General features: G+C 40.8%; 1 protein-coding gene across 12 annotated transcripts in view; it reads left to right on the top strand.

Annotated features, from left to right (window-relative positions):
• Nucleotides 1–25094, top strand: part of LOC117514653 (focal adhesion kinase 1-like) — a 176274-nt gene that overhangs the window by 34772 nt on the left and 116408 nt on the right. For 3 of the 12 annotated variants that reach the window (XM_034175214.1, XM_034175213.1, XM_034175211.1), the window contains exon 1: nucleotides 8671–9107. The exons of 3 other annotated variants lie outside the window; for them this stretch is intronic. In XM_034175214.1, coding sequence (XP_034031105.1) covers nucleotides 9035–9107 — 73 coding nt within the window. In that variant the 5' untranslated portion in view covers nucleotides 8671–9034. Of the gene's footprint in view, nucleotides 1–8669; nucleotides 9108–25094 lie in introns of those variants that run through there. 6 more of the 12 variants (XR_004561922.1, XM_034175212.1, XM_034175209.1 and 3 more) reach the window with 3 other exon arrangements.

Here is a 25094-nt window from a genome sequence, read left to right as displayed (position 1 = left end):
AATCATATATTCCAAGTCTTTAATTTGTGTGGACACTGATAAAGCTGATAAAAGTAAACTTAGCCAGAGTGCATCAGAAAAATGCGTAACAGAGTAATAGCCATTTTATCCACAATCATTATGTGGCAAAGCGGACAATTGCTCCTCAGTCGTCAAGGCAATTAGAAATCATGAATGAACATGGTATGTCGGACTTCTGACACCACCCTGGGAATTCAACAATTGAATAACTTCAACCTAAGACACACAGGTTCGTTGTAATTGAGACAGAGACGTGGTTCCCAAATACAAACAAATAATTTATTAACAATTGAAGTTCTAGTTAAAAAGACAATTTTATAAAAAACTCATTTAAAACATTATGACCACATGAGGGCGCCCTTGCATCACGCAGCCCGGCAGCACACGCAGCTGGCAGAGTTTTCCAAATGTCCACACTGAGCGTAAAGCCGCCGCAGCAAACAGGGCACATCCACTGGTCCCACGGGACGAAATCTTTCAGCAGAGCACCAGAGCAAAGCAGCAGGGCCTCCTTCCACAGCATGGTCCAAAATCCTACATTTTAAACAAATAAATATAAAACAAATATCTGAAAGAGGAGCTTACTTTGTGCTGTACATACCGAACCGTCTGTCACAGCAATCAGCTGTAACTCGACACCACCCCAGAGCGTCAAGAGCACCACAAACTCAGCAGCGCACCACCAACGACAGCCCACACAGAGGTCTCTGTACAACAAAACCACCTCCTTAAACACTCACCACTACACCTCAACGAGCCTGCAGCTATGGCCGGCGCCTACCTGTCTTCACGGGAACATGGAAGTGAACACGTCCAAACACCTGCAGTCAGTCTCCAGAAAGAGAAAGAAGAGCACACACACTCCCTCTTTTATGCAAACACTCCTCTGCCACAACCAGCTGCACTCAATCCACCAGCTGAACATCATTAAGGTCATCCATCCTGCTACAATCACATAACCTTGGGGATACATTTTTAGCTAGGTGAAGGTCACTCCACTGTGTCTGCGGCCACTTAGTTTCATTCTTGGACTTACAACAGCACTTGAATCCAGGTTGCTTTTTGTGTTCAGAAAAACTCCCACATCAAATATATCTAAATAAGATTGAAAATCACACAGTATTAATAAATACATACCTTGAGAGATGCAACTTGTGGAGTTTACCTGTGTGTTCACACACAGCAGCCATATTGAACCACACCTGGGGGAGGCGATGGTCTCGTGGTTAAGTGTTGGGCTTCAGACCAGAGGATCCTCTGTTCAAAATCCAGTCAGACCAGAAAATCACTAAGGGCCCTTGGGAAAGTTCCTTAATCCCCTAGGTGCTCCCGGTGTGTAGTGAGTGAGCACCTAGCATGGCAGCACCCTGACACTGGTGTATGTGAGTGTGTCTGTGTGAATGGGTGAATACGAGGCAGAATTGTAAAGTGCTCCTGATGCAGATGGAAAGTGCTATGTAAATGCAGTCCATGCAGTCCCTCCCAAAACACACCTGTTCAACATTTATTCACCATCATAGTCCAGAAAACATTGATTTTGAGCTGCAAAACAAAATTACGGTTTTCTCACTCGTTTCAGTAATGTCTGTGAGAGGACGGGGCCTCACATGACGTCACCAAAGTCAGCTTTTCTGACAGGTTCACATCTGTGAGTGTTTATCAGCGGGAGATGAAATCAAGCTCATTTCCCATGTTTGTTACTTAATTTCTCAGGGCATATAGCAGCAAAATTAAAAATAAAAAAAAAACCAATACATTATTACGTTCATAATTCTTTATTTATTTAGAATAGCCAGCTCATTTGACATTTTATTTACCAGAGATATGCTTTTTAAATATTACAAATACTTAAGTCAGTGACTCAATCTGTTAGGACCAGCGCTCTGCTACTTTGAATTTTCTTTTTCTTTTTTTTTTTTTTAAGTAGTAGATTGCTGGTTATTTTTATTGTTGTTCTTGTTGTTACAGTAGTGATGATGGCTATATGCAGAAATGTCTTTAAAAGTGGATCTTTAATCTAAAGTGGTTGGGGGTTCCGACTCTTCATCCCCTGGTTCCGTACCTGCACAGTCTGTGTGAGGGCAGAACAGCCATGAAGAGAAACGGGGTGCGCTGGCTGCTTTTATTGAGGTTACCTGCTCTGTGCTATGAAACAGTGAGACTGACACACACACTGTTGATGTTCTAAAGTAGACCTATGGCATATTTAAAGTGAAGCAGTGCATTAATGTACTTTTAAAATATGCACCACACTCTGTGCTGATACACGCAGCATCTGGCTGCTTGCTTGACCTTGCAAACAAAGAGCAAATACGTTATTAACCTGTGTGAATAAAATAGACTGAGTGCATCGTTAAGGGCCCCTTCACACATAGTGCAAATACATACAAATCAGGGCGACTCACAGCGGTAGAGCTCGTACGAGCGCACCACAAAACATCGCGCCGATGGTCAAGCATGCACGATACTTGTGTGACGGTTCGGGCACGCAGCGGTGTCTTTCGAGCAGGAACACAGTGCGATCTGCTGCAGCTGCTCGCACTGTGTTCCAAGGGATGAGGTGCACCACATCGCGCCGCTGATGTGGAGGAAAATAAAATAAAAACCAGCTGTATAATTAATGAATATCACTGGATTGTAGGGGTGTAACAATACACAAAAATCACGGTTCGGTACGTATCTCGGTTTTGAGGTTCGGTTCATTTTCGGTACAGTATGGGAATAAAATGCAAAACCTAAATTTGCTTGTTGTTTAAATCAACAGTTTATTGTAACATTATACAAACAAGAAAATAAAATAATTGCAAAGTGCTCCCTGGTAATAAGTTAAATAAAATGTTCTCAAATAAACAACAATGTATGAAATATTATTAAAAAATAAATTCCTATTAAGCAGCTTTTAACAGAACCTTTCCACAAGTAAAGCGGTTCCAGCATGAAGCCCTGTTCAATTTTATTCAACCTTAATAGACTCAACAAAAATATAAACGCAACACTTTTGGTTTTGCTCCCATTTTGTATGAGATGAACTCAAAGATCTAAAACTTATTCCACATACACAATATCACCATTTCCCTCAAATATTGTTCACAAACCAGTCTAAATCTGTGATAGTGAGCACTTCTCCTTTGCTGAGATAATCCATCCCACCTCACAGGTGTGCCATATCAAGATGCTGATTAGACACCATGATTAGTGCACAGGTGTGCCTTAGACTGCCAACAATAAAAGGCCACTCTGAAAGGTGCAGTTTTGTTTTATTGGGGGGGGGGGGAGGATACCAGTCAGTATCTGGTGTGACCACCATTTGCCTCATGCAGTGCAACACATCTCCTTCACATAGAGTTGAACAGAACACCTCTCCAATGTTTCAAACGCCAGCGAATGTGAGCATTATCCCACTCAAGTCGGTTACGATGATGAACTGCAGTCAGGTTGAGACCCCGATGAGGACGACGAGCATGCAGATGAGCTTCCCTGAGACGGTTTCTGACAGTTTGTGCAGAAATTCTTTGGTTATGCAAACTGATTGTTTCAGCAGCTGTCCGAGTGGCTGGTCTCAGACGATCTTGGAGGTAAACATGCTGGATGTGGATGTCCTGGGCTGGTGTGGTTACACGTGATCTGCGGTTGTGAGGCTGGTTGGATGTACTGTCAAATTCTCTGAAACACCTTTGGAGATGGCTTATGGTAGAGACATGAACATTCAATACACGAGCAACAGCTCTGGTTGACATTCCTGCTGTTAGCATGCCAATTGCACGCTCCCTCAAATCTTGCGACATCTGTGGCATTGTGCTGTGTGATAAAACTGCACCTTTCAGAATGGCCTTTTATTGTGGACAGTCTAAGGCACACCTGTGCACTAATCATGGTGTCTAATCAGCATCTTGATATGGCACACCTGTGAGGTGGGATGGATTATCTCAGCAAAGGAGAAGTGCTCACTATCACAGATTTAGACTGGTTTGTGAACAATATTTGAGGGAAATGGTGATATTGTGTATGTGGAAAACGTTTTAGATCTTTGAGTTCATCTCATACAAAATGGAAGCAAAACCAAAAGTGTTGCGTTTATATTTTTGTTGAGTATATTTTTTTTGCCAGAAAAATTAACTTGTCCAAAACTGTCACACTCGATAAGTAATTTTTTTTAAAGACAATTGATGTTAAAGAATCCCTTTGCTTTTGTACAATTTATTTTATTTTCTATCTCTTTCTGTGTTTAATATTTGTTAATATATATTTTTAAATAAAGTTTTTAAAACAAAAACATTGTGGGAGAGACAAAGTGAATAAAACCATCTTAAAAATATTTAGAACCACAAATAAACTTGATTCTTGGTTTCTTTATTTATTTTGCCATTAACATTGGCAGTCACTTATTAAAATAAAATAACTTCTCAAGGCCAGGGCTTCTCAGAGTATCGGGACTATTTAATCACAGCGCAGCAAACGAGGTCAGTAGGCTGAGCGAGTCCGAGTGAGGAGGATTGTAGATATCGCTCCGCTCAGCGCTTTACAGAAGGGGGAGAGCCGCTGCCACTTGGTGACAACAGAGACTTTCACTTTCAGTTGCCACACATCAGAAAAGTCTCCGGTAATGCCAGGAAAAGTAGCTAGATTTGTCGCTTTTGAGAAAATCAGTCGTTAAGAGGGTTTGGAAAGTCACCAGATTTAGCGAGAAAGTCACAGGTTTGTCAACACTGAATGTAAACATGCAATGCGAACTCACCCGTGCACAGCCCTGTACTGAACCGAATGTCCTGTACCGAAACGGTTCAGTACAAATACATGTACCATTACACCCTTACTGTATTGATATAAATCGTACATAAAAGGGGACGCAATACAGAAGCCCACTGTTAAATAACCCTGGTTAAGTAAAAAGAAAAAAATGCCACAGGATTCAAACCCACACGCTCTGATTACCAGACGGAAACTTTACCACTGTACTACAATCACTGTCTTGTAACAGGAGCGTGAAATGGCTAAAACAAGCAGATAAACATATTGTGATAACTGACCAAACGGTGTTTGGTATGGCGTATTTCTGCTGATACGTGACTGAAAGTGCCGTATTTGTCATACTGTTGGATTGTCCTGGTCCTGCGGCGCAGCGCTCACAGCCCTCATGGCCCGACACGTGTGTCCTGTCAGACGTGACAGTCAGATTGCCTTCTGCATGTCCAGACAGACTGACGGTCTGTTTCTCCTCCCATCACAAAAGTGATATATGTTTTTATGTATTTCCACACAAGCACACACACGCGTGTGTCCGTCAAAACACGGGGCGTGTGCTGCAACTGTGATATTCAGAACCAGAGATGTCTCAACAGCTGTGGGCAGCCAGCCACGCCCTCTGTCCTTTCAGTGCATAGACCAAAATGCCACTCTGTGATCAGATGACATATGCCTTGCCTGTGGGGGGGGGCACATGCACAGATGTGTTGGAGGGGGGGAGAGCGGGGGAGTGTGCAAAACTCACGCACACATGTTGTGGGGGGGAGCCGACACTCTGGCACACCACATGTGCACTCAGTCGTGGGGCACTTAGACAAATTTCACTGCCAGCTCGACAGTGATTGTTTGCAGGCTGTTTTCGTGATAATAGTATGAATGGCCACACATTTTCTAAGTGCAGTGCGAGCAGTGTTAGATGTTCATGCGTGTCAGTTGGAATTTGGCCGACACCTGCCACGAGAGGGTTCGATGGGCTCGCACAGTGCACACTCTGTCTTTCAGCTGCTGGTGTGTGCAGATAGTTGTAGCAGCAGGTGTACGAGGCGTTAGAAGCAGCTACGATTCTACACGTTTTGCATACAATTCCTGTTTTCTGCGCACTTCATGCGCAACTCAACCAAATTGACTACTAAGTACTACTACAACTAAGCAGTGTCCTAATGTACTTTAAAAAAGTTCAATGCACCCGGTTCACTGACTGAGCATGAGCACTTCACTTTCAGCTTTATTACTAGCAACAGGCATCAAGACATATTAAACATAAAACTTAAAGAAGTAAAAAGAAGTACAAAAATATGAAAAATTTCTGGGAAAAAAGACAAAAATAACTATGCTGTGGAGTTCAGAGTGCATTGTAAAATATGCAATTTTTTTGTGAATCAGGTTTAAACTATTCCATACTGACCAATCAAAAACACCTTTATTGGGCTGATTCCGATTGGATTCAATTAGAATAGGATATCCCTTGTTTAATCATATATGTATGCCCAGTTCTGATCTATGCATCAACCGGGTGCACAGCAGATATATCAATGCATCTTTTGAGGAAATCAATGCAGAAAAGCTGCACACAAGGTCATGTTTCCAAGAACCTCCTTCCTTACAGATAAATGCTGACACTAACAACAAGCACCATAGGTTTGAGACAAGCTGCAGTTGCTTACCAGGAAAAGATAAATTCATTAATTAAATGTGGGAGGTGGGGAAAATGCAAGAACACTTAAAATGGAGTAAATTATAGTATGTTATATGCTGTAGCTTAGTCATGGAATGTGAGAACCGTGACATTTTGTAATATTTTTAAATCCATCAGTAAAAAGGTATTGGGTGACATGTGATTTAATTTAGCCTTGGTTGACATTGCACATCCTGTGGTGTGACTATTGCATATGTGCACATCACGATGACGAAGTTGAAACATTATATCGTGCAGCCTCATCTATCCCCTGGTGTTTGTGCTGTTTATATGATGAATTGCTTCTATGAGTTCACGTCACAGTTGCAGTGTTCAGGTAAATAACAATAAGACACTGTGGCTGCATCATTCTCCAGAAAGTATATCGATCAGCTTGTGCTTTGGCACATTCGCGAAATTGGACATCAGAGAGCTTCATTTCAAGTGAAGAGCTGGTTTGCTGCATGTGAAATATGGCGAAGGAAAGAGGGTGTGTTGTAAGAGATTAAAGTGTAGAATGCATTTTCTTTTTTCAACAACTAAGCTGTGATCCTGGTAAATCCGTCTGTGTTTGAGCGCTGATTTTGAGTGCCTGAAGAGTGTGGGCTAATTAGCATATTAATAAGAACAGTCCAACTGTCGCAATAAACCCTCGAGGATTTCTCTGTCACTCTTTCTCGCTTGCACAGTCACCTAGCTGCTTACCTGCATACATCCACCTCCCTCAGTCTCTCTCTCTCTCTCTCTCTCTCTCTCTCTCTCTCGCTCGTCTCTTTGGTGCACTCATCGACTGCACACAGATTGGATTCGATGTTTGTGTGACTGCGACAGTGTGTGTGTGTGAGATCGGGAATTATGTTGTGATCTAGTTGCTTTTCCGCTGCTACAGAAAGCCTTCAGTATTCGGGCCGAGAGACACAACTGACTTACCTTTAAATGGAATTACGACATCTTTTTTTCTCTCTCTCTCGCTCTCTGCACCTCTGCAATGTGGTTTTCTTTTCCCAATCCTTTTCTAGTTCCAACTTGCTGTACAACACAGCTTTCTATTTCTGCCCCCTTTTTTAGTGATCCTTTTATTTTGTCGTCTCCTTCTGTTTTTAACTGACATCAGACACCTGCTTTGACCTGCGTAACTCTTGCTGAATTGGAGCATTCTGGGAAAGCTGTGGAGGACGTATGATTCAACCTGACCCTGGAGTTTCTCCGCTGTCACTTTCCCCCCCCTCATGCTTTTCTCTTTTTTTTTTGTTGTTGTCTTTTTTGCTTTCTTTGATGAGTCTTATTTAGCACTTGTTTAGTGCCATTTCTCTTTGACCTCTTTTCTGGTTTTGCTTGACTTTCTGTTTGTGTCGGTCAGTGTCTATCGCTGTGCTTAATTTCTCTACACCTCTTTTTGCCCTGCATTATCATCCTTTCATTGACTGGTGCCTTTTTCTGTCCGTCCTGCTTTTTAATGTTGGCAGCTTTGTGGGATCAGAGATCAACGCAACTTTGTTTTGAAAATGTTAACGGAGTCTCAGATTTCCCAAGGAGAACTGTCACTGTTACTGCGGAACATCGGGTACTGTGATCCATGGTTGGAAGCCAGCCTCCTTTTCTGAATTTCACATCAAGGACTGATTAATGCGACCAGAAGCTCGATGAGGAATACCCAAATGTGATTATTAGAGTATTATTTGTTGGACCCACGAGAGGGTATAAAAAAATAGAGAAACATCTTCCAACTACAAGATCCAGGTTTGAAATTCTGTTTTTGTTGTAAATCACTTGGCCTTTTGAAGTCTTTATGAACCGTGGAGGGATCCGTGGTTCTGTCTACCTGAAACAACTGAGCCACAGGAGAATTTCCTCAGAAGGATTTCTTAAATTGCACAGTGGTAAAGACATTTAGCTGGGCTAAAGGATTGTGACATCAGTGAGTTAAAGCAAAACATTCTGCCAAACTGTGGGGGTGATATACATTCTCAACGTCATAGTCTTTGGTATTGAACCTGCACCTTTGTAATATTGCTACTTTTTTAAAAGAATGTTTGATTTCAGATCCGTTTTAGACAAATCCTGTATGTTGGATAAGTGTGGATGTTAGAAGGATGTTGGAGTCAGTGCCATGAAAATATTTGGAGTATCTCAACCGTCTGGGCTTGGACTCCAATGATTAGTATTGACCTGGTGTTTGGTTACCTGGTAGTGACATAACAAGGCAAATCCCAGTGGACTTGTATGTGGTCTGCCTCCAGTAAAGACTATATACCTTGGATTGTTGGATGACTAACAACTCCTGGACTCTGGCTTTTTCTTTTTTCTTTTTTTTTTCTTGGTGCCAATTTATTTCCTCCACCTGCCAGATGTGCTGTGGCTACATGTTGCCCAAAGGATATCTTTAACTCCATAAAACTGTCAACCAATCGGAGGAATTATCAGGTGTAATGGATTTCTTTGGCTAAATCACATTTATCCACCAGGAGCTTGATTGAGGTGCAGCAGGCCTGGATGACAACTGTCTTTGTTCTTTGACTCTATGCTGTTGTTGTGGCTCAGACATTCAGTCTGGGCTTTGTGGCAGGGCCTGAAACAACATCTCCGACAGAAAAAATGGAGACCAGTGGCTGCATCCCACTCTGTTGGAGTAAAGGGGTCTGCATTTATGCACAGCACCCCTTACCAAGTATGTATTAAACTTAACAGTAAAACATGCTGCATATGAACTCTAAAGAAAAACGTTCCATAGTGTCACAAAAACCTGTTGATTCACAACATACTCGATCAATATAATTTTGTGAGAGGTAAAAAGTCAATAAAAATAAGATACAGTGATGTGAAAAAGGTTGTACACCCTTGAGCTTTTACATGTTTGAATTTTTTATGACATTAAAACAAACAAAAGAACCCTGCCTTTTTATATTAAAATTTATAAAATTATGTTTGTTAAACATAATGAAATGTAATATGTGTCATGAATTACAAGAAATAAAAATATAAAAGACAAAATGATGGTATGTACAGTAGTGTTCAGAATAATAGTAGTGCTATGTGACTAAAAAGATTAATCCAGGTTTTGAGTATATTTCTTATTGTTACATGGGAAACAAGGTACCAGTAGATTCAGTAGATTCTCACAAATCCAACAAGACCAAGCATTCATAATATGCACACTCTTAAGGCTATGAAATTGGGCTGTTAGTAAAAAAAAAAAAAAGTAGAAAAGGGGGTGTTCACAATAATAGTAGTGTGGCATTCAGTCAGTGAGTTCGTCAATTTTGTGGAACAAACAGGTATGAATCAGGTGTCCCCTATTTAAGGATGAAGCCAGCACCTGTTGAACATGCTTTTCTCTTTGAAAGCCTGAGGAAAATGGGACATTCAAGACATTTTTCAGAAGAACAGCGTAGTTTGATTAAAAAGTTGATTGGAGAGGGAAAAACTTATACGCAGGTGCAAAACATTATAGGCTGTTTATCTACAATGATCTCCAATGCTTTAAAATGGACATAAAAACCAGAGACGCGTGGAAGAAAATGGAAAACAACCATCAAAATGGATAGAAGAATAACCAGAATGGCAAAGGCTCACCCACTGATCAGCTCCAGGATGATCAAATACAGTCTGGAGTTACCTGTAAGTGCTGTGACAGTTAGAAGACGCCTGTGTGAAGCTTATTTATTTGCAACAATCCCCTGCAAAGTCCCTTTGTTAAATAAAAGATGTGCAAAAGAGGTTACACATTGCCAAAGAACACATCAACTGGCCTAAAGAGAAATGGAGGAATATTTTGTGGACTGATGAGAGTAAAATTGTTCTTTTTGGGTCCAAGGGCCGCAGACAGTTTGTGAGACGACCCCCAAACTCTGAATTCAAGCCACAGTTCACAGTGAAGACAGTGAAGCATGGTGGTGCAAGCATCATGATATGGGCATGTTTCTCCTACTATGGTGTTGGGCCTATATATCGCATACCAGGTATCATGGATCAGTTTGGATATGTCAAAATACTTGAAGAGGTCATGTTGCCTTATGCTGAAGAGGACATACCCTTGAAATGGGTGTTTCAACAAGACAATGACCCCAAGCACACTAGTAACCGAGCAAAATCTTGGTTCCAAACCAACAAAATTAATGCCTCGCAGATGTGAAGAAATCATGAAAAACTGTGGTTATATCAATCAATCAATCAATCAATTTTTTTTATATAGCGCCAAATCACAACAAACAGCCGCCCCAAGGCGCTCCACACTGCAAGGCAAGGCCACACAACAATTATGTAAAACCCCAACGGTCAAAACGACCCCCTGTGAGCAAGCACTTGGCTACAGTGGGAAGGAAAAACTCCCTTTTAACAGGAAGAAACCTCCAGCAGAACCAGGCTCAGGGAGGGGCAGTCTTCTGCTGGGACTGGTTGGGGCTGAGGGAGAGAACCAGGAAAAAGACATGCTGTGGAGGGGAGCAGAGATCGATCACTAATGATTAAATGCAGAGTGGTGCATACAGAGCAAAAAGAAAAAGAAACAGTGCATCATGGGAACCCCCCAGCAGTCTACGTCTATAGCAGCATAACTAAGGGATGGTTCAGGGTCACCTGATCCAGCCCTAACTATAAGCTTTAGCAAAAAGGAAAGTTTTAAGCCTAATCTTAAAAGTAGAGAGGGTGTCTGTCTCCCTGATCTGAATTGGGAGCTGGTTCCACAGGAGAGGAGCCTGAAAGCTGAAGGCTCTGCCTCCCATTCTACTCTTACAAACCCTAGGAACTACAAGTAAGCCTGCAGTCTGAGAGCGAAGCGCTCTATTGGGGTAATATGGTACTACGAGGTCCCTAAGATAAGATGGGACCTGATTATTCAAAACCTTATAAGTAAGAAGAATAATTTTAAATTCTATTCTAGAATTAACAGGAAGCCAATGAAGAGAGGCCAATATGGGTGAGATATGCTCTCTCCTTCTAGTCCCCGTCAGTACTCTAGCTGCAGCATTTTGAATTAACTGAAGGCTTTTTAGGGAACTTTTAGGACAACCTGATAATAATGAATTACAATAGTCCAGCCTAGAGGAAATAAATGCATGAATTAGTTTTTCAGCATCACTCTGAGACAAGACCTTTCTGATTTTAGAGATATTGCGTAAATGCAAAAAAGCAGTCCTACATATTTGTTTAATATGCACTTTGAATGACATATCCTGATCAAAAATGACTCCAAGATTTCTCACAGTATTACTAGAGGTCAGGGTAATGCCATCCAGAGTAAGGATCTGGTTAGACACCATGTTTCTAAGATTTGTGGGGCCAAGTACAATAACTTCAGTTTTATCTGAGTTTAAAAGCAGGAAATTAGAGGTCATCCATGTCTTTATGTCTGTAAGACAATCCTGCAGTTTAGCTAATTGGTGTGTGTCCTCTGGCTTCATGGATAGATAAAGCTGGGTATCATCTGCGTAACAATGAAAATTTAAGCAATACCGTCTAATAATACTGCCTAAGGGAAGCATGTATAAAGTGAATAAAATTGGTCCTAGCACAGAACCTTGTGGAACTCCATAATTAACTTTAGTCTGTGAAGAAGATTCCCCATTTACATGAACAAATTGTAATCTATTAGACAAATATGATTCAAACCACCGCAGCGCAGTGCCTTTAATACCTATGGCATGCTCTAATCTCTGTAATAAAATTTTATGGTCAACAGTATCAAAAGCAGCACTGAGATCTAACAGAACAAGCACAGAGATGAGTCCACTGTCCGAGGCCATAAGAAGATCATTTGTAACCTTCACTAATGCTGTTTCTGTACTATGATGAATTCTAAAACCTGACTGAAACTCTTCAAATAGACCATTCCTCTGCAGATGATCAGTTAGCTGTTTTACAACTACCCTTTCAAGAATTTTTGAGAGAAAAGGAAGGTTGGAGATTGGCCTATAATTAGCTAAGATAGCTGGGTCAAGTGATGGCTTTTTAAGTAATGGTTTAATTACTGCCACCTTAAAAGCCTGTGGTACATAGCCAACTAACAAAGATAGATTGATCATATTTAAGATCGAAGCATTAAATAATGGTAGGGCTTCCTTGAGCAGCCTGGTAGGAATGGGGTCTAATAAACATGTTGATGGTTTGGATGAAGTAACTAATGAGAATAACTCAGACAGAACAATCGGAGAGAAAGAGTCTAACCAAATACCGGCATCACTGAAAGCAGCCAAAGATAACGATACGTCTTTGGGATGGTTATGAGTAATTTTTTCTCTAATAGTTAAAATTTTGTTAGCAAAGAAAGTCATGAAGTCATTACTAGTTAAAGTTAATGGAATACTCAGCTCAATAGAGCTCTGACTCTTTGTCAGCCTGGCTACAGTGCTGAAAAGAAACCTGGGGTTGTTCTTATTTTCTTCAATTAGTGATGAGTAGAAAGATGTCCTAGCTTTACGAAGGGCTTTTTTATAGAGCAACAGACTCTTTTTCCAGGCTAAGTGAAGATCTTCTAAATTAGTGAGACGCCATTTCCTCTCCAACTTACGGGTTATCTGCTTTAAGCTACGAGTTTGTGAGTTATACCACGGAGTCAGACACTTCTGATTTAAAGCTCTCTTTTTCAGAGGAGCTACAGCATCCAAAGTTGTCTTCAATGAGGATGTAAAACTATTGACGAGATACTCTATCTCCCTTACAGAGTTTAGGTAGCTACTCTGCACTGTGTTGGTATATGGCATTAGAGAACATAAAGAAGGAATCATATCCTTAAACCTAGTTACAGCGCTTTCTGAAAGACTTCTAGTGTAATGAAACTTATTCCCCACTGCTGGGTAGTCCATCAGAGTAAATGTAAATGTTATTAAGAAATGATCAGACAGAAGGGAGTTATCAGGGAATACTGTTAAGTCTTCTATTTCCATACCATAAGTCAGAACAAGATCTAAGATATGATTAAAGTGGTGGGTGGACTCATTTACTTTTTGAGCAAAGCCAATAGAGTCTAATAATAGATTAAATGCAGTGTTGAGGCTGTCATTCTCAGCATCTGTGTGGATGTTAAAATCGCCCACTATAATTATCTTATCTGAGCTAAGCACTAAGTCAGACAAAAGGTCTGAAAATTCACAGAGAAACTCACAGTAACGACCAGGTGGACGATAGATAATAACAAATAAAACTGGTTTTTGGGACTTCCAATTTGGATGGACAAGACTAAGAGACAAGCTTTCAAATGAATTAAAGCTCTGTCTGGGTTTTGGATTAATTAATAAGCTGGAATGGAAGATTGCTGCTAATCCTCCACCCCGGCCCGTGCTACGAGCATTCTGACAGTTAGTGTGACTCGGGGGTGTTGACTCATTTAAACTAACATATTCATCCTGCTGTAACCAGGTTTCTGTTAGGCAGAATAAATCAATATGTTGATCAATTATTATATCATTTACCAACAGGGACTTAGAAGAGAGAGACCTAATGTTTAATAGACCACATTTAACTGTTTTAGTCTGTGGTGCAGTTGAAGGTGCTATATTATTTTTTCTTTTTGAATTTTTATGCTTAAATAGATTTTTGCTGGTTATTGGTAGTCTGGGAGCAGGCACCGTCTCTACGGGGATGGGGTAATGAGGGGATGGCAGGGGGAGAGAAGCTGCAGAGAGGTGTGTAAGACTACAACTCTGCTTCCTGGTCCCAACCCTGGATAGTCACGGTTTGGAGGATTTAAGAAAATTGGCCAGATTTCTAGAAATGAGAGCTGCTCCATCCAAAGTGGGATGGCTGCCGTCTCTCCTAACAAGACCAGGTTTTCCCCAGAAGCTTTGCCAATTATCTATGAAGCCCACCTCATTTTTTGGACACCACTCAGACAGCCAGCAATTCAAGGAGAACATGCGGCTAAACATGTCACTCCCGGTCTGATTGGGGAGGGGCCCAGAGAAAACTACAGAGTCCGACATTGTTTTTGCAAAGTTACACACCGATTCAATGTTAATTTTAGTGACCTCCGATTGGCGTAACCGGGTGTCATTACTGCCGACGTGAATTACAATCTTACCAAATTTACGCTTAGCCTTAGCCAGCAGTTTCAAATTTCCTTCAATGTCGCCTGCTCTGGCCCCCGGAAGACAATTGACTATGGTTGCTGGTGTCGCTAACTTCACATTTCTCAAAACAGAGTCGCCAATAACCAGAGTTTGATCCTCGGCGGGTGTATCGTCGAGTGGGGAAAAACGGTTAAAGATGTGAACGGGTTGGCGGTGTACACGGGGCTTCTGTTTAGGGCTACGCTTCCTCCTCACAGTCACCCAGTCGGCCTGCTTTCCCGGCTGCTCGGGATCTGCCAGGGGGGAACTAACGGCGGCTAAGCTACCTTGGTCCGCACCGACTACAGGGGCCTTGCTAGCTGTAGAATTTTCCACGGTGCGGAGCCGAGTCTCCAATTCGCCCAGCCTGGCCTCCAAAGCTACGAATAAGCTACACTTATTACAAGTACCATTACTGCTAAAGGAGGCCGAGGAATAACTAAACATTTCACACCCAGAGCAGAAAAGTGCGGGAGAGACAGGAGAAGCCGCCATGCTAAATCGGCTAAGAGCTAGTAGCTACGCTAAGCTAGCGGATTCCTAAAAACACGCAAAGCGAATAATGTGTAAATAATTTAGAGGTGATTCAGCAGAAGGAGTGCTTTAGTTAAGGCACGTAAAGATTACACTGGGAAACAAATCGTAATCTAGATAACTAGATCAATCTAACTGCGCAGATCAAACAGCTAACAGATACAGAAAAACACCGCTGTGCTCCGGAACAAGAAGTGATACAATACCGCAGTGAGAGCCAACCACCAGTAGAGTCAAGTAAAAAAGTAAAAAAAAAAAAAAAAAAAAAAAATAAAAAAAATAAAAAGGTAAAAAAGTAAAAAAGTCTTGAAAAAGACTATTAGTTCAAAGTCCAAAGCAGCAGGTAGCAGTCTCTGTGTAAACAGTCCCAACAGAGAGCCAAAATTAACAGATACAGCAAAACACCGCTGTGCTCCGGAACAGGAAGTGATACAATACCGCAGTGAGAGCCAAACTCACTATACAACTAAATACTAGTTTAGTGATTCACAGGATCGCTAAAAAAGCAGTTTGAACATAATAGTTTTGAGTTTGTAGCGTCAACAGCAGATGCTACTATTATTGTGAACACCCCCTTTTCTACTTTGTTTTACTAATAGCCCAATTTCATAGCCTTAAGAGTGTGCATATCATGAATGCTTGGTCTTGTTGGAGTTGTGAGAATCTACTGAATCTACTGGTACCTTGTTTCCCATGTAACAATAAATATACTCAAAACCTGGATTAATCTTTTTAGTCACATAGCACTACTATTATTCTGAACACTACTGTATATATTCCTGCACCCCTTAGTATAACACATGTATATGTAAATGTATAGATTTCATTTGCCTCAGTTATTATGAAATACAAACAGTATGGTAATGTATGTAAATCTGTCTGGAGGCGGCAGTTCCCAAAAACGGAGTGACTGTGCAAGAAGACGACTATTGAGGAAAACCACCAGGACAAGAAGACAACCCTGAAGATGCTGTCGACTTCTGTGCCTGCGATGGGAGAAATTGTTCATTGTTCAAATTCTGCATTTTGCATCACCAGTTATACAGCTCCATCATGAAAGGATTTTCTTAAAAAGAACAATTGGAAGTTCAGCTACAGTTTGCCAGAAGGCACATGAGAGATGCAAATCTAGATTTGAGCTGTTTTGTTGCATGAAAATCCTTCTCTGCTCCACTTCACTATCATCTTCAGGGTTGCCTTGTTGTCTTGGTGGCTTTCCTCACTAGTCATCTCCTTGTTTTGACAACTAATCACTTTTTGTATTTCTTAGTAAATGAGGTTAAATGAAGTCCAAGACATAGTCAGTGTCTTGGAAATGTTCATGCAGCCATCCACTGACTTGTCTGAAGAAAACTGGACATAAACCTGATGGTTTCCATGTGTTATACTAAAGGGCGCACTTGCTTATGCACACTGTCATTTTGGCTTTTATATTTCTTTTAATTCATGATGTAGAGATAACTTTCACTGTGAGTTTTAAGGGCATCGTTTTGATGATAATATTATGCAAAATTTGGTAACATCATCAGCATGGTGAGGCTCAATCAGGCATCGGGTTTAAGGACAACTTCAGAAAAAATATTGTGCATCAAGACGGAAGGTTATTAAAATATAACTCAGATATGTTGTTTCTGATTTAGCATCCTTGAGATTTTAGTCGGACATCCTTTGACTTCAGTTGATATTTTCTGGTTGAAGTCTTACTACAACCCCTGGCAAAAATTATGGAATCACTGGCCTCGGAGGATGTTCATTCAGTTGTTTAATTTTGTAGAAAAACTGCAGAACACAGACATGACACAAAACTAAAGTCATTTCAAATGGCAACTTTCTGGCTTTAAGAAACACTATAAGAAATCAGGAAAAAAAAATTGTGGCAGTCAGTAACGGTTACTTTTTTAGACCAAGCAGAGGGGAAAAAAATATGGAATCACTCAATTCTGAGGAAAAAATTATGGAATCATGAAAAACAAAAGAACGCTCCAACACATCACTAGTATTTTGTTGCACCACCTCTGGCTTTGATAGCAGCTTGCAGTCTCTGAGGCATGGACTTAATGAGTGACAAACAGTACTCTTCATCAATCTGGCTCCAACTTTCTCTGATTGCTGTTGCCAGATCAGCTTTGCAGGTTGGAGTCTTATCATGGACCATTTTCTTCAACTTCCACCAAAGATTTTCAATTGGATAAAGATCCGGACTATTTGCAGGCCATGACATTGACCCTATGTGTCTTTTTGCAAGGAATGTCTTCACAGTTTTTGCTCTATGGCAAGATGCATTATCATCTTGAAAAATGATTTCATCATCCCCAAACATCCTTTCAGTTGATGGGATAAGAAAAGTGTCCAAAATATCAATGTAAACTTGTGCATTTATTGATGATGTAATGACAGCCATCTCCCCAGTGCCTTTACCTGACATGCAGCCCCATATCATCAATGACTGTGGAAATTTGCATGTTCTCTTCAGGCAGTCATCTTTATAAACCTCATTGGAACGGCACCAAACAAAAGTTCCAGCATCATCACCTTGCCCAATGCAGATTCGAGATTCATCACTGAATATGACTTTCATCCAGTCATCCACAGTCCACGATTGCTTTTCCTTAGCCCATTGTAACCTTGTTTTTTTCTGTTTAGGTGTTAATGATGGCTTTCGTTTAGCTTTTCTGTATGTAAATCCCATTTCCTTTCAGCGGTTTCTTACAGTTTGGTCACAGACGTTGACTCCAGTTTCCTCCCATTCATTCCTCATTTGTTTTGTTGTGCATTTTCGATTTTTCAATCAATCAATCAAATCAACTTTTTTTTTATATAGCGCCAAATCACAACAAACAGTTGCCCCAAGGCGCTTTATATTGTAAGGCAAGGCCATACAATAATTATGAAAAACCCCAACGGTCAAAACGACCCCCTGTGAGCAAGCACTTGGCAACAGTGGGAAGGAAAAACTCCCTCTTAACAGGAAGAAAACTCCAGCAGAACCAGGCTCAGGGAGGGGCAGTCTTCTGCTGAGACTGGTTGGGGCTGAGGGAAAGAACCAGGAAAAAGACATGCTGTGGAGGGGGGCAGTTAAAGTTTGCCTTTAACAACCTTCCCATGTTGTTTGTATTTGGTCCAGAGTTTAGACACAGCTGACTGTGAACAACCAACATCTTTTGCAACATTGTGTGATGATTTACCCTCTTTTAAGAGTTTGATAATCCTCTCCTTTGTTTCAATTGACATCTCTCGTGTTGGAGCCATGATTCATGTCAGTCCACTTGGTGCAACAGCTCTCCAAGGTGTGATCACTCCTTTTTAGATGCAGACTAACGAGCAGATCTGATTTGATGCAGGTGTTAGTTTTGGGGATGAAAATTTACAGGGTGATTCCATAATTTTTTCCTCAGAATTGAGTGAGTCCATATTTTTTTTCCCTCTGCTTGGTCTAAAAAAGTAACCGTTACTGACTGCCACAATTTTTTTTCTTGATTTCTTATAGTGTTTCTTAAAGCCAGAAAGTTGCCATTTGAAATGACTTTAGTTTTGTGTCATGTCTGTGATCTGCTTTTTTCCTACAAAATTAAACAACTGAATGAACATCCTCAGAGGCTGGTGATTCCATAATTTTTGCCAGGGGTTGTATGTGCAGTTTATTTTAAGATTATATTACTATAGAGAGATGTGCTGTGCAGTAGATATTTGCACATCGACTTTTAAACAGAAATACAAAAAACAGATCAGAATATAATTTTCTAAAAGGAAAATGGCAACGATAATGTGGTTTTATGTATTAATTTTGTTCTTGTTTTTTCTTAAAGCTGCCCTGGTAACCACAGTAGCTCTAGTAAACATCATATTCACACATGCCTCATATATGACGCAAACTTGAGCTTTTTCCTTCTCTGTCTTCTGTTGTATTGTGCTGTTGAAAATGTGCATCTTTGGCCCAAGACGCAAGAGAATGAGAGCGTCTTAGTGTGTTGGGGGAGCGGAGGCGATTGTTTGTTTGAGGATGAGAGGCAGGAAGGACGAGGTCACTCAGGACAAGAAGGATCAAATGGAGACGTGAAGGCAGCAGCTAAGTGGTTTGTAAGCACACGAGATGAGAAGCAAGAGATAAAGAGAGTGAGAAAAAGAAAAGAACTGCAGATGAAGAAGGTGAAGAAAGGATGTTACAGGCATTTTAACAAGTTGAAAATAAATGGGAAAGGAAAGTGCATATGTGGAAAGAAATCACACAAAGAGCACTAAATATGAAGAATGAGCATCTGAAGAGAAAATGATGATGATGATGATGATAATGAGAGAAGCGTAGGCTCCCTTACTCCCTCAGGATTGTGCTAACCCCAGTAACCCAGATACCAGTTTATAAGAAATTGTTCTGCTGCTGGAACGGGACAGACTGCCAGCATGTCCTGTGTAGTTTAAAGAGTCTCACTGTCAGTCAGTGGAGTCCCACTGAGAGACGGAGTGGTGGGCCTGCTCCCCGCCTGCTCCCCGCCTGGCAGTGTGCAAAATGCCCTACTTGATTTGATTTCTGTCCCTTTTTCTGTGTGTGTGTGTGTGTGTGTGTGTGTGTGTGTGTGTGTGTGTGTGTGGTGTGTGTGTGTGTGTGTGTGTGTGTGTGTGTGTGTGTGTGTGTGTGTGTGTGTGTGTGTGTGTGTGTGTGTGTGTGTGTGTGTGTGTGTGTGTGTGTGTGGGGCCACACATTTGGGGATTTGGTGGAGTTGTTTTTGATAATAGTGGTGCAGTAATAAGTGTGTTTTATTGTACTGCACCGACTTTAAACGTGTTATTGACTTACACTCACTGTCCACTTTATTAGGTATACCTGTTTAATTGCTTGTTAGCACAAATGGCTAATCAGCCAATCACATGGCAGCAACTCAATGCATTTAGGCATCTAGATGTGGTGAAGACAACCTGAAGTTCAAACTGTGCATCAGAATGGGGAAGAAAGGGGATTGAAGTGACTTTAAACATGGCATGGTTGTTGGTGCCACATGGGCTGGTCTCAGTATTTCAGAAACTGCCCATAGTGATGGGTGAAGTTAACAAACATCTTATTTCCTGAAAAAGCTTTTTCACATCCTTTTGTTGTATATCACTTAAGATGATAAGATAAATAGCAAGACAGAATAAAATGTATTCATTGGTATTTGGTGACATACTACATGCTGGAGATGCATGATTAATCGCATTGCAGTCGTAATGATCAAGATGTAGGATTATGTAATTGTCAAAGGCTGCTATATATCATTTTTACACAGTGCTGTACCTCATTATGGTCTGTGCTTCCTGCCATTAAGATTCAGCGCACCCCCCCCCCCCCAAAAAAAAACAAAACTGCTGCGTTACACTACACTTTATGCATGTTTAGTGAGATAACACACAATAACACTAACACAGAGAACACATTAATAAATAATAAATTAATAAACATCACTAGCAACTAAAAATACACCTACAATTGCTGACAAAACACTCTCTGATTGCATGATGCGAACCTTTTTGTAAATATATAAAACAAAAATTACAAATCTGAAAGATCTAAAATGATAAAACATATTTGTTTAAAACAAATCTTGCAGAAAGTGCTGTTTGTGATATTTTTATCTACATTATGAGACAAGAGTTTTAAAAACCCATTCAGAAATGTAGCGCAATGGCTTATGCCTACTTTAATCCACCCACAATCACAACTCAATATAAATAAATTAAAATGCCTGAGTTAAAGATTCTGTACAGGAATTATTGCAACATTAACAAAATCTCAAACCAAAACACTTATAAAGCCAAATCACTAGGATTGAGGAAAAGAAACTGATTCTCACAATATTGTGGTAATTCAAAATCATTCGCTGGTGGAAACAAGGTGGGAATGGGGTACCAACCCCTAGAGCAAGCACACAGGCGACAGTGATAAGAAAAAGCTCCCTCTGATGATATCGAGAAAGAAACAAACCTCAAGCAGACTAAGAGGGGTGACCCACTGGTTAGGCCATTCTAAAGATTACAAGGTTTTTACAAGAAATGTCTTGTAAATCACTCCAGAGGTGTTATTGGGTTACAAAAACCGCATTTTTCATTTTAGAAGTATTCATAGCTTTTACATAATATATGAGAAACATCTTAGATTTTCACAAAAACATCACAGTTTCAAAGCATCTTCCACCATGTTGGATTAGGAGCCAGAGAAAGACCAACCAGTGACATCACTGTACCTCTCTACTCTGGTTGTCTGTCACCACGTGCTACCCATAATGCTTTGCGCAAGTCTAGGGAAGCCCCAATGTGATCTATGATGTCACTGTCATTTTTAACCATGGTCTCAACCGTAGCTGCCATAAGTAGTTCAAAGCCATCTGTTCTTTTGAATTTTGTTTTCCCTTTAGGGGAACTTTTTATTACTTTTTTCTAGACAATGCAAATTTTGATCATATTGGTAATGTCATATTATGAATCCCCTATTTAAAGGCTAATAAATAAAATTATAGTGGTACCAGTGAAAATTCTTTTCATGCCTTAAATCTTAAAAAGCTTAGTGGCCCTATAAGGCCCACTAACCTTTATAACCTTTAAGGGCTGAAATGCATAAACTGTTCATAAGTCAGATGTGTGTTTTTGGCAGGGCAGAGGAATAGTATGCCTTCGTCTTTCTTGGCTACTCGTTTGGCTGCTCTGGTTCAAACGGCCCGCTGTAGCAGCGGCGGTGCACAACACCTTCAAAATTTCACTTTGAGCATGGAAACATGAATCAAAGTTGGAAGAACAGTTCTCTGCATGACACGCTGTGGCACACATCATAATGTACCTGATATGCCTGTTAAGTAGACGTTGCCCAAACTTATCAAACTATTTTTACCACTTTTTGTGCAACTAAGTCTGGGGTTTAAGGTACACTGGCAGGCAGGGACTTCACTTCAGAAAGTGCTGAAATGTTTTAATTATCAAATATGGAAGTATAGTATGGGTCTTTTGAGGAAAATAATCATGATAATAATAATAAACTAAAATCTTTGTACTTACTAAACACCACATTTTATAAAGGCATAGAGACAAAGAATACTTAATATTGGATTGTCAGCTTTTACTTCACAGAGCAGTCTAGACACCCAGGCAAGTGTAGATATGTCTGTTTTACTAACACAATTTTTCATTAAGCTGTGAAGTATTTAGGTTATTTTGGGTGTGGGGGGTGTTTGAGATTTTCATACCAGCATTTTCATTGCAGCAGTGTAATGCAGTAGTGTGTTATAACATTTGTGTGTATAATATCTAGTGTATAATATCTAATCTGATTACTGAGTGAGTGAGCAGCGGCACATTGCACACTGTATCTTGTGACCTCTTTAAATCTTCTTGTGTGTAGTTGCTTCTATTTAAAGCAAGTTGCAGGCAAAATAATAGTCTGGATGCGTATATATATATATATATATATATATAGTTAGTCCCTCTGAGACGGGGCATTCATACCAGGCACACACCATATATGGACTATACACACACACAAAGGTTCCGGTGAAGCAGAGAACTAGCAAACAGCGGGATGAAGCATTGCTTTGTTGCTTCAAGCAGACCTGTTGCAGTCTGCAATCAACGTACAGAAATGATCATTTTCCCAATAGACACCCTCAAAAACAACGGCTGCTCCAGTGTACTGAACTGAAGGGCCAATAAGCGAATTGTTAAGCAAAAAGGCTATTGATGTCATCATATTTGTTGTGGTAGAAATATGCTTTCTGACTTCCGTCCGTGGTGCATTCAATGCACCTCGGAAAAAAAAATCAATGCAAGCAGGCAGCGAGCGATGATGCATCACGATTTCACCTGTCAGTTGAATAGATGCACACTGAATGAATCGATGCACTTGCATCGCGCACATTTGTATCTAGATACCAGTTCAAATCGATTAATGTCCACATGACTAGTAGATTGCAATCACATGGTGCACAAACTGCACATAGACCACCGTTAGCTGGGTGTCCCATCTCTACGGTGCCAAGAGTGTTTTGAACATGTGCAACAGACTTAAGACAGCTGAGTGAATGGAACCAAATATATAGACTGCTCTGAGACTGCTGTCCGTCCGTCTTCAGACTGCACCTCAACACTTCCCGACTGTGGGTGTATGTGTCATTTCTACACTCTTCGGCCTCAATCAGCCTATGTGTGACAGGATCTACGTTTCTTGAGACAAAGTTTACCTTTTCATACATTCAGCATGCAGTCACACACAGAACTGTCTCTATTGTTGGCGTAGTCATTTCTTGTGTGGTTTTTGGCCGTTATTCCCCCGTTACAATTGTGTTGCAGTCATATGCCCACTGTGTTTCACATTTTGTGCCTTTGAAGAAGCAACTGTAGGTCAAGATCTTAAAGATGCTGAATCAACTTTCCTTGTAGTGGTCTGTTCCTCAAACCCTTTGTTTCTTTCTGTTTCACTGCCATAAAATGTTCCAGATTTTATTAGAAACAAAATGCAGAAAAAAATACTGCAGCATTTTTTTTACTGTAGTCTGACTTGTAATGCCAAAATAATTGTAGTTGGGGTCAGTTTACATCTTCTGACTTTGCACAGTAATAATAATGTAAAAAAAAAATTAAAGGTGTCAGTTATGTTTATTGTCTAGTGTGTTAGAAGTTGACAACTAAAATTAGTTGTTTAAGCGTAATGATACAGTATGATGCAGGTAATGTGTCGTGCATGACATCAAATAACCACGAATGTAGGAAGTGAGCCAGGAAGTGATACCACATTTGATTTATTTTCTTGTATTTTGTCATCACAAGATAACTGCAATTCTCAGTCAGCTGGCCACAGTCACTGGAGCGATTATGACTCAGCAAGGTCTGCTGGGATATTCAGAAAGTGACAACAGGATACAGCAGGAGAAAGTGTCTTTTGCAACACAAAGATCAGGGATTATCAGAATTAGAATCAGAATCGCTTTTATTGTCATTGTAATTTGCATTGCAACGACATTTGAGTGCAACTCCAAAAAGGTGCTTTCCGTGGTGCGAGTAATTTTTAGCCAAATAAAAGATAATCAATTTTAACAATAAATTATTCAGAGTATATGTACAACTAAATAAACATAAGATAAAATAAAATAAAATGTGGACCAAGTAAAATGTAAAACGAGAATTATATACAACTGTGGAATCATATTGCATGGGAATATTGCACATGGTTTACAGATATTGCACAAGAAACTTGAAAAGTGCAGATTAGAGTGATTTGTTATTGTTCAGTGCAGTGATCGCTCTGGAGAGAAAGCTGTCCCAGAGTCTGTTTGTTCTACTTTTGATTGACCTATACCATCGGCCGGAGGGTAGTAGGTCAAACAGGTGGTTGCTGGGGTGGGATGCGTCTTTGCTGATGCTGGCAGCTCTGCTGAGGTAGCGAGAGCTGGCAATGTCTTCCAGGCTGGGCAGAGAGCAACCAGTGATCCCCTGGGCCGTTTTGATCACCCTCTGCAGCGCTCTCCTGTCTGCTGCTGTGCACCCCCTGTACCACACTGTGATGCAGTACGTCAGGATGCTCTCGATGGTAGTTATTGTTTCTCCTGAGCACCCTCAGGAAGTGGAGTCACTGCTGGGCTGTGGTGTTTGCAGTCCAGGAGAGGCTGTCAGAGAGCTGCACTCCCAGGAACCTGATGGAGCTGACCCTTTCCACACAGTCCCCTTGGATGTAGAGGGGGCTGGGTCAGCCCTACCCTTCTTGAAGTCCAGGATTATTTCTTTTGTTTTTGTTCAGCGGCAGGTTGTTAGCTGAACACCACTGTGTCAGTCGATTGACCTCGTCTCTGTAATCAGACTCATCCCCCCCTGAGATGAGCCCAATCATGGTGGTATCATCCGCAAACTTTATGATGGTGTTTGTGGGATGGGTCGGAGAGCAGACGTACGTGTAAAGGGTCAAAAGAGGGGGCTCAGTACACAGCCTTGAGGGGAACCGGTGCTGAGTGTGATGGTGGAGGAAAAGGTGGGGGCTAAGTTTCACAGACTGTGGGCGGTTTGTGAGGAAGTCCTTGATCTACTGGCAGATGGGGGTGGAGATGCCCAGATGTGTCAGTTTCTGGACCAGG

This window comes from Thalassophryne amazonica, chromosome 7 (assembly GCF_902500255.1).
Source record: "Thalassophryne amazonica chromosome 7, fThaAma1.1, whole genome shotgun sequence".
NCBI classification, from domain to species: Eukaryota; Metazoa; Chordata; class Actinopteri; order Batrachoidiformes; family Batrachoididae; genus Thalassophryne; species Thalassophryne amazonica.
The sequence above is the reverse complement of the archived record's forward strand: the minus strand, read 5'-3'. Positions and strand labels throughout refer to the sequence as shown.